The sequence below is a fragment of the Sander lucioperca genome, chromosome 11, assembly GCF_008315115.2.
Source record: "Sander lucioperca isolate FBNREF2018 chromosome 11, SLUC_FBN_1.2, whole genome shotgun sequence".
Lineage (NCBI taxonomy): Eukaryota > Metazoa > Chordata > Actinopteri > Perciformes > Percidae > Sander > Sander lucioperca.
The window spans coordinates 20,211,575-20,227,175 of record NC_050183.1 but is presented as its reverse complement, the minus strand read 5'-3'; the positions used below and the strand labels follow the sequence as shown (position 1 = coordinate 20,227,175).

Here is a 15,601-nt window from a genome sequence, read left to right as displayed (position 1 = left end):
CTTAAGGGGCCGTGTTCATTTCACGGAATTCTTCCGTGGGCCCATCACGGATTCTTTTGCGATTCCGTAAAACTGCCACAGATTTTGATTCATTTATCTCATATCTTGATAAGGAACAAAGAAGGGTGAAAATCGAGCACTGACCTGTATAACAAATAACCACACAACAACGTCTTGTTAAAGTCCAATAGGATTTATTTAACTTAAATTCGCCAATCAATAATTCTTCAATCATCAAACTCTGTCGACTTGTTACAATTCTAGCAAAACAAAGCAGCAAGCAAGCTTGGGTGTGTGTGTGCGTGTGTGTATGTAGGACAGGAGGAGGGAAAAGAGGTAGGAGTAGCGGGGTCACGTGGTCGGGATAACCACGCAAGATCCAAGATGGCGGTCGGGGGACCGCGTGATTTGAGGCTATTTGTAGTTTTAGTACAAAGGCACAAAATGGCTACTCCTAGCGCAGAAATGGTGTGGAACACCACAAGATTTCAACACGTGTTACAGACAAAAGGGAACACACCACGGAGCATTATTATGGTGCCATAATGGCAGTTGTGAAGCTCTGTTACGCTCTCACGTAAGGGAGAGAAAGAAACAGGAGGGAAACACGATTGAGAAGAAGAACAAACACTTGAAATCTAGATCCTCGTGGAAGTGATAATAACCACTCTCCTCGTTCACTCAGGGCTCTGACCTAAAGTGAAGTTACGGCAGGGGTCTGAGAATTTGTCTAACAAGGGGAGTGTTTATTTCTCTGCCTCTGGTGAGCTAACAGCTGACTTCTTGCAGCGATAATAACCAAACCTTTCGTCTAACACAGGGCTACGATGTAACGATCTTGTGTCGCAGTGCCATGGTTTGAGTGACAAATGGAAGGTTTATTACCTCGCTTGTACAGTAACTAACTTGTCCGCAGTGTAACAATCACAGTTTCAACACAAAAATCTTCAAAAAGTATCGTGATCAAAGATAACACTTGACCAGCGAAATTATACTATTTATTCTCGTACAAACATTTGACAACATGCCTTCATTCCGCAACGAGGTTGCAATCGAAAAGCACTTAGGAGAGCACCCTTTAGCAGCTTTCGCGTGCAGTGGGTGACAATGAGAAGTGGGTCACTTGATATTTATATCCCCAGCCAAAATGGAATCAGAGTTCTTGAAGGTGACATGTAGGTGTGAACTACAGCTATGTTGTTTTTTAGACCTCTGGCCATCTTTTCTCATGGAGGTGTGACTTTTAGGCTTTAGAGTTGGCCTGGAGGCCTCATTCTCTTTGTTTGAAAAAGGCGCTCACAGGCCGCATGTAGGACATGTGGTTTCCTTTGTCTCAGAGGTCACATGCTCTGAGCTCTTTGTTTAAAAGATAGTGTTTTAACACACTGCTCGATTCCCAACTATTAATTGTTGCAGCTCTATGTTCTATTTAGGTTGTAGAGTGCCTGGGTGTTGGTATTGTGAACACTTGCTCTCTGGACTTTTTTTTACAGGGGCGTCCCTGTAAAAAAAAGTCCAGTGAGCAAGTGAGAAAAATGGTACAGAGCCTTGCTACAACTACAATACTACAATAAATAAAAATATCTGCCGTGAAAAGTCATTGAGATATTTCACTCTATTTCAAACTGACTGCCATTACCAACTGTTCCTACACCACTTTCATAGCATATTATGTGGAACAATCCTAATGGGGTTCACGGTGGGTTGTGTTATGATAATTTGCTATTTCAGAATAAAGTAGCTTTATAATAGATGTGATGAGATGAGGGAATGTGTCCAGTGATAAGATGAGGGAATGTATCCACTTCAGGCTGTGTGTCTGAAGTGTTGTCGTATATTGATTTGTGTCGGTCTCCTGTCAGCATGACATTAGCTTGGCAATCTCAAGCGTTCTTTAGGCTGGCATTTTATTGTGTGTGTGTGTGTGTGTGTGTGTGTGTGCGTGCGCTCTGTAGGGGAAAAATCCCTCCATCTGCTGTTTGGGCGCCATGGATATATGCTTTGCCCTGACTCAGCACTTTTTCTTTTTAAATATGTGTGCGGGCACACCCACACACACACACACACACACACACACACACACACACACACACACACACACACACACACACACACACACACACACACACACACACACACACATTTCTCAGTATTCAAAGTGTTGTTATCTTGTAGCAGCCTTTTCCATCACCTCCAATGTTTCTTCATAATCAGGTTCCCATAGCTCTTGCTTCTCTCTCTCCCTCCCTCTCTATCACTCACTAACACACACACACACACACACACACACACACACACACACACACACACACACACACACACACACACACACACACACACACACACACTTTGAATAAAGGATGCCAGCAGCATCCAAAGTAGAAATGAAATTGCAGCTGGATGGATTCTGGCAATGTCTCTGCAAAGGTTAGCTACTGTTTTAAGGCACAACTCTGTCTCCCTACCTTCCTCTGCTCTCTCTCTCTTTCTCTAAAAATGCCACAAATCACACAGCTTTCTTTTCTTCCCTCCCTCTGACTTTCTACAACAGGTTCAACTTTTCTGAATAACAACACATCCACAGGATCACAAGGGTTGTTTGTTTCCTATTTGGAACCAATTGGAACTGGACTACTTAGTGAAGTTCATTCAGAACCGAGACCTTTCTTTTTTCAAATCAAGCCATTTCTTTATTTGCAATGTTTCTTGCTGAGCCATCTGTTTTTAAATGCTGTCCACATTCATTTTACTTGGATGACTGTGCCAAAATATTAAATTTGAAATTTGAGCTTAGGACATTAACCGGACACAAGAAAGATAATATCAAACTGGAGCTTATTGTGTGTTTTTTTTATCCAGGAATTTGTCATTGTTTAGTTTGTGTCTAAAGGTGAGTGAAAAGATCAAATATTAGGGTGGAAATCAGATTTTAAAATACTTTTCACTGCATAAACACAAATGTACCTTCTCCCTTATTTCATGACACAAACCACTCCCTTTAAAAGAAAATGTGTTGAAACATGACACAGTATTGATGTAGCCACTGTATAATGTCCTGCATTCCAATGAGGATTTACTGTCTTTTGGTATAATTGAAATCATTCCAGTTTCCTACTTTGCCTACTATTAGTGTTAAATCACATTGAACAGTGTGTTTATAATGATCATAATAAACTGAAAATAAATGCTACACTGCAGTCAAAATGTTAAAATCTAATTATTTTCATAATTTGAGTGGCTTATTTTCCATAAGAGTTTGCTAATGCGGTGACAGGCATCCTACAGGGTTCTACAGTTCTGATGGGACTAACTTTTTTTAGACTAAAATATGAAAACAATGTGAGTTAATGCATACATCCCTGGATGTTCTCTCCAGCTGCTGCAGCAGCTGTTGCCAGGACAAAAAAGGGAACATGTTACCCTTGAAAATAAAGGAGGGACGTCAGCACTGTAAATCACTGTTGAAAAGACAAATGCTGTAGTGATTTAGGTCATATCAGCGTGGACGTGTGAATGAATGATTTCTCAGCATATTCCACTACCCTTTGGTAGTCCCATAAGACCAGAGCAAATGCATTAAATGGCAGGACACATGTTGACACTTAAGTTGTGGAGAGTCATTAAATTGCTTTAAATACCATCCTGGTGCTGCTCAGTCTAATCCATTTCCTTCTAAATGTTTGTGACTCAAATATATACCACCTAATGTCGCTGATTAGGAGGATTTATTATTCATCATCATGAAACCAGAGAAAGTGTTTGATATATTGCAGGTCTGTCAGAGTGTAAGTGGACTTAAAGCCAAGCCAGAAATGGGATAAACGTTTTTTGCAACATTTCAACTTAAAAGCAGGGTTTCCTCTGAACGTGCTGACTACTAATAACTTTAGAAGCGGCGCATTAACCAATATTCCTTCCCAGTACATTAACCCTTCTCTTTAGCATTCCTGTAAACTCTTCAGCACTTATCTATGGACATTACGCAAACATGTAAACAGTTTGTAATTATAGCCAAACTGTGAGATTTATTATTGGTCAGCTTTAAAATCGTAGCACAGAGCATCTGCTCCAGACTATGAATTCACACTTTTAAAGATTAATTTCAAGTAGATTAAAAAGTAATGAATCACATTTCACTCCTACTTCTTCTATTCTCGATCTTTGCTCTCTCATCTGTCACCTCTTCTACCCTTTTCTCCATCAAACACACACACACACACACACACACACACACACACACACACACACACACACACAGGCTTGTGGCACTATCTTTGTGGAGACCCGTCATTGACATAATGCATTCCCTAGCCCCTTACCCTAACCTTAACCATCACAACTAAATGCCTAACCTTAACCCTTACCCTCAGCCTAACCATAACCTAATTATAACCCTAATCCTAAAACCAAGTCTTAACCCTCAAATAGCCCTTTAAACTTGTGGGGTCCAGCATTTTGGCCCCACAAAGCTGTTGGGACCCCACAAGTATACTGGACTCCCAGTTTTTGGACCCCACAAATATAGTTAAACAAGCACACACACACACACACACACACACACACACACACACACACACTTCCTCTTGTCATTAACAAACTCTTTGTAATTGTCCCATGTGCAGGAGCTGGAGGTTGGTCCCCTCTCGTGTCAGACAGATACCAGTGGTTGGAGGTGGATCTGGGGAGGCGGACCCAGATCACTGCTGTTGCTACGCAGGGACGCTACGGCAGCTCTGATTGGCTGACGGCTTACCTCTTGATGTTCAGTGACACAGGACACAACTGGAGACAACACCGGCAGGAAGACAGCTTAGGGGTAACTCTTCTGCAATAATCACCAGCAAATATGTTTTGAAAGAAACGTAATGTCACTCGGATTACTTTTGTTATTACCATAATGAGGAGGGCATACTGTATTTGCCAAGATTACTCTATTTTACTATACTAGAAAAAACATTGGCAGTGAACATAATCCAGGTAGAAATGCAAATAAAGGCACATGTTGAAAGAACGTGGTTTATTAAAGCTTATACTGTAGGTCAGTAGGGCTAAACACATCAGCTCGTAAAAATAATGATATTGCTTCGGACAGCAGATGTATTTGAACAGCTATATGAAGACAGCTTTGGAGGTAGTGCAGCTCAAAACTCAGGTTCATTGAAGTTAAAATATATTTGGCCTCACTATCATACACATAATTTACATGATGTGTGGGGACTGTTAGTGCCTGCAGCAGCAAGCCTTCTCACCAGGAGTCTTTCACTCTTTATTAATAATGGATGGAACAATGAAAGGAACCTGGGCAGGGCTCTGTTGACTGCATGGAGCTGCTGTCAAACAGTTGAACCTCTGCTGACGAGGAGGGAGACTGGTGCTGTTGTTAGAAAGACTGCCTGGCGTACAACAGTCACAGCTTTGATTCCTGCAGAGGTGAAGGTGTCCATTATCATCTCCAAGCAAAACGCTGATGGAACACTTGCCAGTTCATTGTGAGCCAGTTTTGATAAGTCGTGAGCTTAGAATTATAAGGTTCTATCTCCACTTTTGGTCGAAATTGAGTTTTTGACATAATCTGATCCATTAGGTGTTTATTAATGCCTGTGTGGTGTTATTTTTGTAAAAAAAAATATTTTGTTAGTTATTAATAAAATAAAATACTACATAACAGTTTTGCCAGCTGGGATGTAAAAACTTTGATGCTCAATATCTCAGAACTACCCTAAACGGAGATAGAACCTTATTGTTAAGGAACGGCACAGGAGGTGGAACCCAAAAGCAGACGGAAAACACAATAATCAAGATTAAGTGTTTGAGTGAAATATATACAATAATTGTGCTGGTGGCAAAAAGGAGGGTTGTGTCGAGGGAATCCAGTGGTGAGTGGTGGGTGCAGTGCGCTCTCCAGAGCGTACCCAGTGAAGTGGTGGCGTTGACCATGTGCTAAGGCCTCCTCCAGACAAACAAACAATTGAGTTTGAGTCCAATCCTTACAGAGAGAGAGAGGCGCAGGCAGGGTGAGCAAGCAGGCAGGCAGGAGTAGGAGCAAGCAAGGCAGGCTGCAACAAGAGAGAAACACAGATAATACTTTAGCTACACAAGCTAAAACACCAGGAAAACAAATAACACAAGAAGCCAGGAGTGCAACTATACCACACTGGTAGACAGTACGATCTGGCGACGAGTGGATCACAGAGCCAGCCTTAAATACAGCAGGAGGTTGATTAGGGAATGAGCTTCACCTGGTGCCACCTGCCAGCTAAGCCGCGCCCACAGCTCACAGTAATTGGCACAGGAGGGAGGGACATGAGAGAAAACAAACAAAAACACACAGAACAAAAAAGAAGCACGGGCTGCCATGATGACATCATGACACTTATAATTCTAAGCTCACGAAGTGTGTCAGCTCAGTGTCTAAAATGTAAATGTGACTGGAGGACTGAGACATACATATGGTGACTTAAATATTCTGTAGTGCAGCTGATACTCGAGCTCATGTATAAAAATCCTCCCTGCAGACTGGGGAGAAATCACAGCCATGGCACTTTCCTCTGCTTTCCCATCTGTATATGTTCCCCACATATGTTTTCACACTCAAAATCCTTATTTTCTAGCTTTTTATAGCATTCTTTAACCTAGTGCCCTTTCCATGTCTTAGTCAGATGAGAGAATACTAGACTGCAAAATGACTGATCTCCACCAAGCAAACTGTGTCATGCAGGCCACCGTTGATTGAACAGCATTAGATATGATTCAGAGGCAGTCAAGCATCTCCTCTCTCCTTTATGGAAGACAGTTCACCCTTCTTGTTACAGTAGCAGCCCAGAGAACAGCTTTAGATTCCGATTTGACAGGATAGGATTATCTCACAGTGAAGGATAAAAACTCTCTGAAGCCTGGGAGTCATCACTAAAAAGAGAGAGAACAGGGTATGACTTTTTGCAGCTTAAAAACCTGTTAGTTTGACACTCAGCATGAAAGGTGATAAACCCAGATCAGCTCCCGGAGTGTTTTTAAAGCTCCATGTATTAGTCAAGCCAGCTTAGTGTGTCGGTTAAGGAGGAGATTTGACTGCAAAAACAGCTGTTTCAGTTGCAGCTTCTCCCTGACATCAGCTTTGATGCTCAGTCTTTCCCCCTTTGCTCTCCAGGGGTGGAAAAGAAATGAGTACATTTACAAGTACTGTACTTAAGTGCAATTTCAAGGTATTTCTACTAAGTAATAACAAATTGCTGCTACTTTATACTAATCCACTACAAGGCAAATTTGTATTACTTTATTTGCCAGTCAGTAGTTACTTTTGAGATGGAGATTTTACATGTAAAACATTGGTTTAATTTGCGCAACAACGCATTGTTAAATACATATGGCTTATGTTTGCTGGGGCCCCTTGTCACATGTTTCCAGTGGTGGAAAGTAACGTACATTTACTCAAGTAATGAGGCGACGCATGCGAGCTAGTTTAGACAGACAACTCGAGCTGCACTGCTGTACACACACGTGACATGCCTCACTCCCTGTATCATTTACCAAACACACCCCCGTCAATTTGGCGGTCTATATAACCTGCACAATTTCCCCATCTCTGCCTTGTCAATGCTGCTGTTGCTGCTGCCCTGCACCTGTATCACTACCTGCTTTCAGCCCCACCACCATCCCCCTGCAGGCTCCGGCCAAGGGAAAGCTTTATCATCACTCCCCAATATCTCATGTAAACCCAAACTGCGGGGAGTGATGAGGTCGGAGTCTGGCCGCCAAACACAATGTTCTGCTGTTATACTATACATTTCAAACATGAGTTGTCTGACTGACTGAATGTACTTTTACTTGAGGAACATTTTTGTTGCAGGACTTATACTTGTATTGGAGTACTTTACAGTGCAGTAATGCTGCTTTCACTTTAGTAAAGAACCCGAGTACTTCTTCTGCACCTGTTCTTTGAATCTTTCTCCTGCCCTCCCTCCTCCTCCTCCTCTTCGTCTCATGCTCTACACTTCTCTCTCTCCTTGACTGAGGTCTTGTCAGAGGATACTCGTATTTCAAAACATGCTTGGGCAAGTATATGAGATGCCGCTCTCCTCAGCCTCCTCAGCAGGAAATGGAGCCGTTTGTTGGGCTTAGCGCACCGCTGCCCAGCCGGCTCAGCCCTTCAAAGCACTGAAGACGGCGCTGAGATCACAATTATGCAGCACCAGGGAAGCCAATTTCACTCACGTAGCCACATCAGTACAAATTCAGCAGACACTCACTGTGAAGTAGGGAGGTCAGACACTAGCAGAGCACATACACACATAACCACAAATGCAGCTTGTTTCTTTTCCCTTTACCAATGTTACTGCATGTGTCGCTCTGTGTGTGCTGTTCGCCTGTCAAGCAGAGAATCCCTTTGGATTCCTACAGGCAGCTGATTGGGAAATTTTAAGAGATGCTTGGTATGGAGACTTAATGCAACTTGAAAATGCAGAAAGGTTGGGGAGAGTTTTTCTACACAAGAACTAGTGAATTTTTCATTTAAAGATTCATCACAAACGTATCTACATATCGTAGTTTTCAAAAGAAATTTGGAAGATTGTAGCTTTAAGCCTCTAGGACGGCCGCAAAACTTCAAACGAGAGTACATTCCCTTAGCTAGCAGCTTGATTATGAACGTCAAAGTACAAAAAAAGATCCTCTGTTCCTGTCTACTAAGGTACTCAAGTAACTAATTACTACAAATGGTTTACCCTCAGATCATCCCTGCTGCATCAACCAGTAAAACATGGATGGTTGGATGTAAAAACCAGGCAAACAAACATGTTCTGTTGTTTCAGGCTTTTCCTGGTAACAGTAATGCAGACACTGTGGTCCAGTACAAACTTGAGCAGCCGGTGATAGCTCGCTTCCTCCGCCTGATTCCTCTGGACTGGAACCCCACTGGGAGGATTGGACTCAGACTGGAGACATATGGATGTCGATATAGTAAGTTTGAGCTCTGTATTTGACTTGTTTGTCAGTTGAAGCTCTTGGTAATACTTTACTAAGTTATGTATCTTGTTTTTTTTTAAATTGTAATTTTGTACTACTTGGGTTTATTTGATTTACTAGGATTCTCCTAGATCTACTAGAACATGTTTACAAGCTTTAGTTAAAAAAAACACAATCTTTTTCTCATACTGTCTGTCTGAATATACCTGTAATCACCCTCTGTCTGAAACATTCCGTTTTAGCGCCTGTCTCCAGCCGAAAAGCCCAGTCTGCTCTGATTGGCTTGCGAGAAAAATATGGTGCACCTTTGCAAAGGTAGTTCTTAATCCGTGGGTGGAGCTACTCAGATTTGAGGCGGTATATTCTAATGAGCCTACATGTGACATAGGAAGGGTAGCCAAATCTGAATGGCTTGATGAATTCCATGTTTTCTGATCATGGCGGGCCACACAAAACTGACTGGGTCGTCTTATTTCACAGTTTGTGGGTTGGTAGACACTCTAGATACCCAAATGTATGTGCACAAGCACTGAAAAAGTGAGTTTTTCACAATATGTCCCCTTTAATTATGGGTTGGTTTTGGCAGGAAATTTAGTTGATTGGTTTATAGCACAAAGGAGTGATTGCTTTATGGTTCAAACAGGCTCAAGTTCTTCTATTTATACTTAACTGTTTTGACTTGTCACATCTTATTATGAGAATGTGTATTGGCTGTAGTTATCAGAAACAGATTTTGAGTACAGAAAAGAACAGCAAGCACAGTCGTTGCTGACGGTTTGTTGGAAATATAGTCTTATCGGGAGATGCTTAGGACCAAAAACCTTTGACTGTAAAGAAACCAAAGAATCCGACCGCAAATCTTTATCAAGTAAAATGCAACAAAATTGAATTTCACCAGATGACAGTCTGAGTAAGCTGAAATTGGTTGACAGTGTGCATGATTTTTTAGTCACATTAGATGACACACAATGCTGCAGGGGTTACTTTTTACACTTTAAACATAACATCGGTTTTTAATTGGAGCTCTGAGGAAACACTGACACTGGTAACACATTTATTTTTATCTACCAGATTCACACACATTCTGCTTTCACAAGAGTAACATTTAATTAATCTCACTGGTCTTTAGGAAATCAATACCTTCAAACAATAAATATACAGCCATGCACTCAAAAATATAGGCTGTTGTTTGTGAGGTTTACAGTGACCACATTGTCTCATATGGTGTTCAGTGAGAATTGAAACAATACATGACAAATTCCTCCGCTGTAAAATACAAGCGATTCCAGCATTTGAGGTCACTGCAACAAAAAAACATCCTAAATTCAATGTCAAGATCGTTCCTGTTGTGTTGTTTGCAATAATATTTCTTTGATAAGAAGTGAACAAATACATATTCTATAGGTGTGCTTGTCTTCAAGGTACAGGACTTGAGGTTTTTCACAGTAACCTCTAAAACCCCACATCTTGGTCAAAACAATGTCATACTCTTCAGTCAAACATTGTTCAAACTCACAGAACTTGATTTTAAATTCTCATAGAGATTCCAAAGATACCGAAATGTCAGGCTGAGTTTTCCCCAAAATTTGTGTTTGAATATTTGACCGCAAACATACAGTAACATGCTTCAATGAACAGTTGGGACGTGCTAACACATAATAGATGTGATACTTTCAGATAGTGTTGAAATACATTTGTCATATCCTAAAGCTATTTAAAGCTATAGTGCGTAGTTTCTGTCGCCCCCATGAGGAATTCTAAGTAATGACAACGATTGCGCACCCCCCCACCCCCACATCCCACCCCTCCTCCACCAGTTGCTAGTAGCCAAGGAGGACACGGAGGATTATAAAAACATTATGGACTTTTCAGAGGAGGTAATTATCTCAGTGGACAACACAATTTTCTGAACATAGCCATAGTAAGAAATATAGAGATAGCTTTGTGTTAACTAATTTGGCAATGGCTTTAATGTAACGGACATTCATTACTATAAACAAATTACGCAATTGAGCTTTAATGTGAAAAAGGGGAAAACTGTGTGTTAAGAGGTGAAAGCTCCAGCTGTGAAATTTTAAATGAATATTGTGGTGAAATCTCAATTATTACTGTTATTGAAGAAGTGTATCTCTGTTGTTTGTATAATGAAGCTCTTCCACCTCCTCTTTTTAAATTTGTAGCTTCTGACGTGGCCAACTTCGACGGCAACAGCAGCCTGGTCTACAGGTGGAGTGTGAGGCCGAGCTGGACGGCGATGGAGGTCGTCTCTCTGAAGTTTAAAACCCTGAAGAATTCTGGGACGCTGCTCCATGCAGAGGGACAGAGAGATCACAGCCTCACTCTGGTGTTGGAGAAGGGACGGCTGCTACTCTATCACCAACAAGGTATCACTACATTTTACAGCAGCACAGAGATGGGTTAAGAGGCAAGAAAACAAAGAAAATTAAAGAGATTGCATTACAAAAGTTATATATATATATTAGGGCTGTCAGCATTAACGCGTTAATCGCGATGCATTTCATTTCGATGATATGGCCTTAGCAATAAACAAGCCATTCTTTAATGTGGCCAACTGTTTAGTACCCTTCTTTTTTTTAACTTTCTTAAAAAGTATCGGTTCAGGCACCGTTAAGGCACCGGTACCGTTTTAAAAGTACTGCTTTAGCACCGGTATCCAAACCAAACAATACCCAACCCTAATATTGACTCTAGATTCAAATGTGTGACTAGATTAAATATATAATAAACAAATACAAATCTTAAAATCAAGCTCATAAAATCATTTTCTTTGCATTCATTTGATTCCCAATCAAGATACACTGCTAAGAATTGCTTTCCATTGTTAATAAGTACTTAAAAACAGTTCTGAAATGCAAAATAATAGAATTTTAATCATGTGATAAAACATGCGATTAATAGCGATTAACTATAGAAATTTTAATCGTTTGACAGCCCTAATATATATATATATATATATATATATATATATATTGTAATGCAAAAGATTTTGCAAAAGATTTTGCAAAATAAATCCAAAAATCAAGTAGTGCAACTCCTGCAGTCATGATGTGTGTACTATAATATAAGTATAAGTATGCATAATACACTCAGTACACATAATAATATGAATTATTAAAGTATTTAGGCAGGGTAGGGCACCACCTTTTGTATGTTCAGTCAAACAAACCACAACATAGGCGGTGCCCTACACTGCCTAAAGGATATTTACACCACGCGCTGCAAGAAAAAGGCCAACAGAATCATTAAAGATCCAAACCACCCGAGTAACAGCCTTTTCTCCCTGTTGAGGTCGGGTAGAAAGTACCGGATACACCAAGCCACTACGGAGAGGCTCGGGAAGAGCTTCTACCGTCAGGCTACTAGGATCCTAAATAAGGACACTGCCTAAGACTTCCTTCTTTTCGGCCATCATACATACATAAACATATATTTATATTTATTATTATTATTATTATTATTAGTAGTAGTATTATTAGTATTAGTATTATTATTATTATTATTATTATTACCGTTTTTAATGTATAAATTTAAAAATCTGACAGGATTACATTTCACTGGAATTTTATTTTATATGATTTCATTTGGCAAATTGATTAATTGATATACATACATACTTACTGCAATCTCCTTGAAAAAGATTGTATTTTAAAAACCAACAGCATAAAAAGCCTAACAGCATAAAGCCATAAAAAGTGTAAGGTGGCTGAAACTTTGGATATTTCAATTTAGTTTTTTCGAAGTTGGACAACTTTTCCGGCAAACTCTGCAGCTTTATCTATCTGTTCATTCATTGCTCTGAGTAAATGTCAGCTAAACGCCTAAACCATACAGTGTAATTACTGTATTCACTCGCTCAGGCTCCAGAGCATCCACCCCGTCTCTATATAAAGAATTTAATATCTTGCACATTTTTGTACCCACAATGAAATGGAGGGAGCTTCAAGTCTGTCTCCGTCCATCTGCTGGATTGCTTGCGTGCTTGTCAGATGTGGTTCCTAAGATACCACTGATCCAATTTTGAGGAAAGACAGGGGAATTATGCTTCTTTCTGCTTGTGCTGATTAGCTCAGTACAGTGTTTACTTGTTCATCCATATGTCGCAAGCAATATCTCAGACAAAACTAATCAGATTGAATAAACTTGGGGAATTGGTGCAGACCACCAGTGCAGGCGTGCAGTTACAGGTCAATGACTGTGGAAGAGGACAGCATCATTTGTTGGGGCAAACATGTTTACTCTTAGTTTTTCCCAGACCTTTTCCTCACTTTCCCTTGATGAACTGCACCTCTCTCTTTCTTGCTCTGTTTCTCTCTCGGCTTGACATCCGCTCATATATTTTCTCTCTTTTAATCTATGATGGATGTTAGCAACATGCATTATGGGTGAACTCTGTGGAGCACAGTGGGCTAGCACAGCATAACATGATCCATGGCCTCTAACTGCACATAAGGAGCACCATGGAGGCTGTGGGAGGTAATGTGTGTGTGTGTGTGTGTGTGGTTGTGTTGGTGTAAATGAGATTAAACCTACAGTAAGGTGTTGTCGGACTGCCAGGCCGCCGTGTTATCACCATATGGCAAACCTCTCAACCATGCCATCTGGCTGCTGAAGTACTCTACGTCTCTGCCCACCAACCATTCCTTTCTTTTCTGCATTTAGGGTTGAAGGTCTTACTATAATTTTCAAATTATTACATCCCGGGAAAAGTTAACAATATTTCCAGGAGAAAACAGGAATTATTGCCCTAAATTAAGTTTGATTTCAAACTAAGTCTTTCAAAGTATGACTTAAACAATATTCAGATGCCCATACTGTATATGTACATTGAAACAGCTTTAGGGAGCTGTAATTGTTCTTACCCTCAGATTCCTGATGGGGGACATAAAGAGAACAGGATTCAAAGGCAGCTTGGTATGTTAGGTCTGGTTTAGAGAATGGTGTAACCTGTCAGAAGGCCCAGTAGATGTATGACAGCACAGCCTGATAACCACTGCAGGGCCAAACATCATTAATAACATTTATACTGGCCTTTGGAATGTTCACCCACATTTTGGCACATTTCACCATGTGGAAATGTGGAAAGATGATAGTATATGGGCTCCATCATAGTGCTGGCCTGAGTTAAAAAGTGTGTGCAGTGACAAGGAAGGAAAATCTGTCACATTTTTGCATTTTGTTTCAGTGATTTTAAGCATGGGAGAATTGTTCCTGAGCATTTAGCTTTTACATTAGGGCTATATACACTTCACCTGTTGAATCACACGCTGCACTCTGATGGAAAATTGTGCTTCCACTGTGCCTGCGTTCGCATAGACGATTCATTTTAACATCAAATGTAGTTGGAAGAAATTGCTGCAGTGGAAAAGTTACAGTGGTAATGGCATTTCAAGGTTGGAATTGAGTATGTACAGGTATCTACAACAGTTGCATGGTAGTATTATAATGTTGTTTGAAGAAGGCATCCTTTATTCAGAGGATGTACATTTGCTGTATTCATTTATGTGTCTCTTTCTGTTTCCTTCCATCCTCCACACTGGTCTTAACCTCCCCCTCCGCTCCCTCTCTACATCCCTAGAATAAAAATCGTCTATTCCCTTAAGTTTGGAAGGGGTGAAAGAGTATAAATTCCCTGGTGGTATTGTCTATCTGTTGCCAGAAGAGAGGCGTTATCTGCAAAAGCCATCAGTCTGACATCAGCTCCCTGAGTGACTCCTGTCACATCTCCCTGCTAGACCCGCGCTGATAGTCAACAAACTGCTCAAAGAACTCCAGGTAGCCAGGAACAAAATAAACACTGCTGGTTTTTTGTAACGTTGCTGAGATTAGATTGAGCTATGATAATCCAGTGATACAGCCAATAATGAAAGAAAAAGAAAAAAACCTCAATCACAGCATTGTCACTGCATGCTTCTCTCTCTGGCTCTTGTTGTGTCCCTGCCTCCCAGCCTGGCTGTCCCCTTTTCCTTTCTTTTTCTCCCTTTTCTATTTTCCTCTCTCTCTGTTGTTATTTATCACAGCCTTTCTCATCCGTCACCCCAATTCTGCCCCTGCTAGATTTTTTTCAGAGGCGATTATTTGCCTTTTTCAATTGCATGCTCTTTGTCTTTCTCTCTCTCTCTCTTTCACCACCCCCCCTTCCAACACTCACAGTCTCCCAGGAGTTTGCCGACTGCAGACAGTGTAATTTAGATCAATAGCTTGGAGCATCCACCCTGAGTCACAGCATGCTCCTCCACAGTCAGCTGTTGGCTTAAGAGAAGAGAAGCTGAAACTCGGGAAGCAAAGATAAAACCTGAAGCTTTAGATGCATCATATTCATAGCTCCAGAGCTTGAGCTACTCTCTGGGGCTCTTCATACTTTATCTCTCCCATTTGGCAACCTGATCCTGTCGGTCCTGGGCCTCTTTTTAACAGTGATGCATGTCGCATCATGAGATAAACAAGCTGGTTGAGAGACAGAAGAGCTAAAGATGGCTAATGATAGCTAACACTGAGCATCGGGGATATGTGTAGCTTATAAACACACATTCATAAAGAGCTTGGCTGGAGCCGATGTTTTTTTGTTGGACACGGTGTAACTGCCATTAGCATAAATTAATGATGAATGAAAACAGAAAGA

At 40.8% G+C, this 15,601-nt stretch overlaps 1 protein-coding gene across 3 annotated transcripts in view; it reads left to right on the top strand.

Moving 5' to 3' along the window:
* Window positions 1-15,601, top strand: part of LOC116039153 (contactin-associated protein-like 4) — a 113,101-nt gene that overhangs the window by 36,422 nt on the left and 61,078 nt on the right. For all 3 annotated transcript variants that reach the window (XR_004102270.2, XM_031283954.2, XM_031283953.2), the window contains exons 3-5: window positions 4,623-4,816; window positions 8,808-8,955; window positions 11,142-11,345. Coding sequence is in view for 2 of the 3 variants with exons in the window: in XM_031283954.2 (XP_031139814.1) it covers window positions 4,623-4,816; window positions 8,808-8,955; window positions 11,142-11,345 (546 nt within the window). In the remaining variant the exon portion in view is untranslated. The remainder of the gene's footprint in view (window positions 1-4,622; window positions 4,817-8,807; window positions 8,956-11,141; window positions 11,346-15,601) is intronic.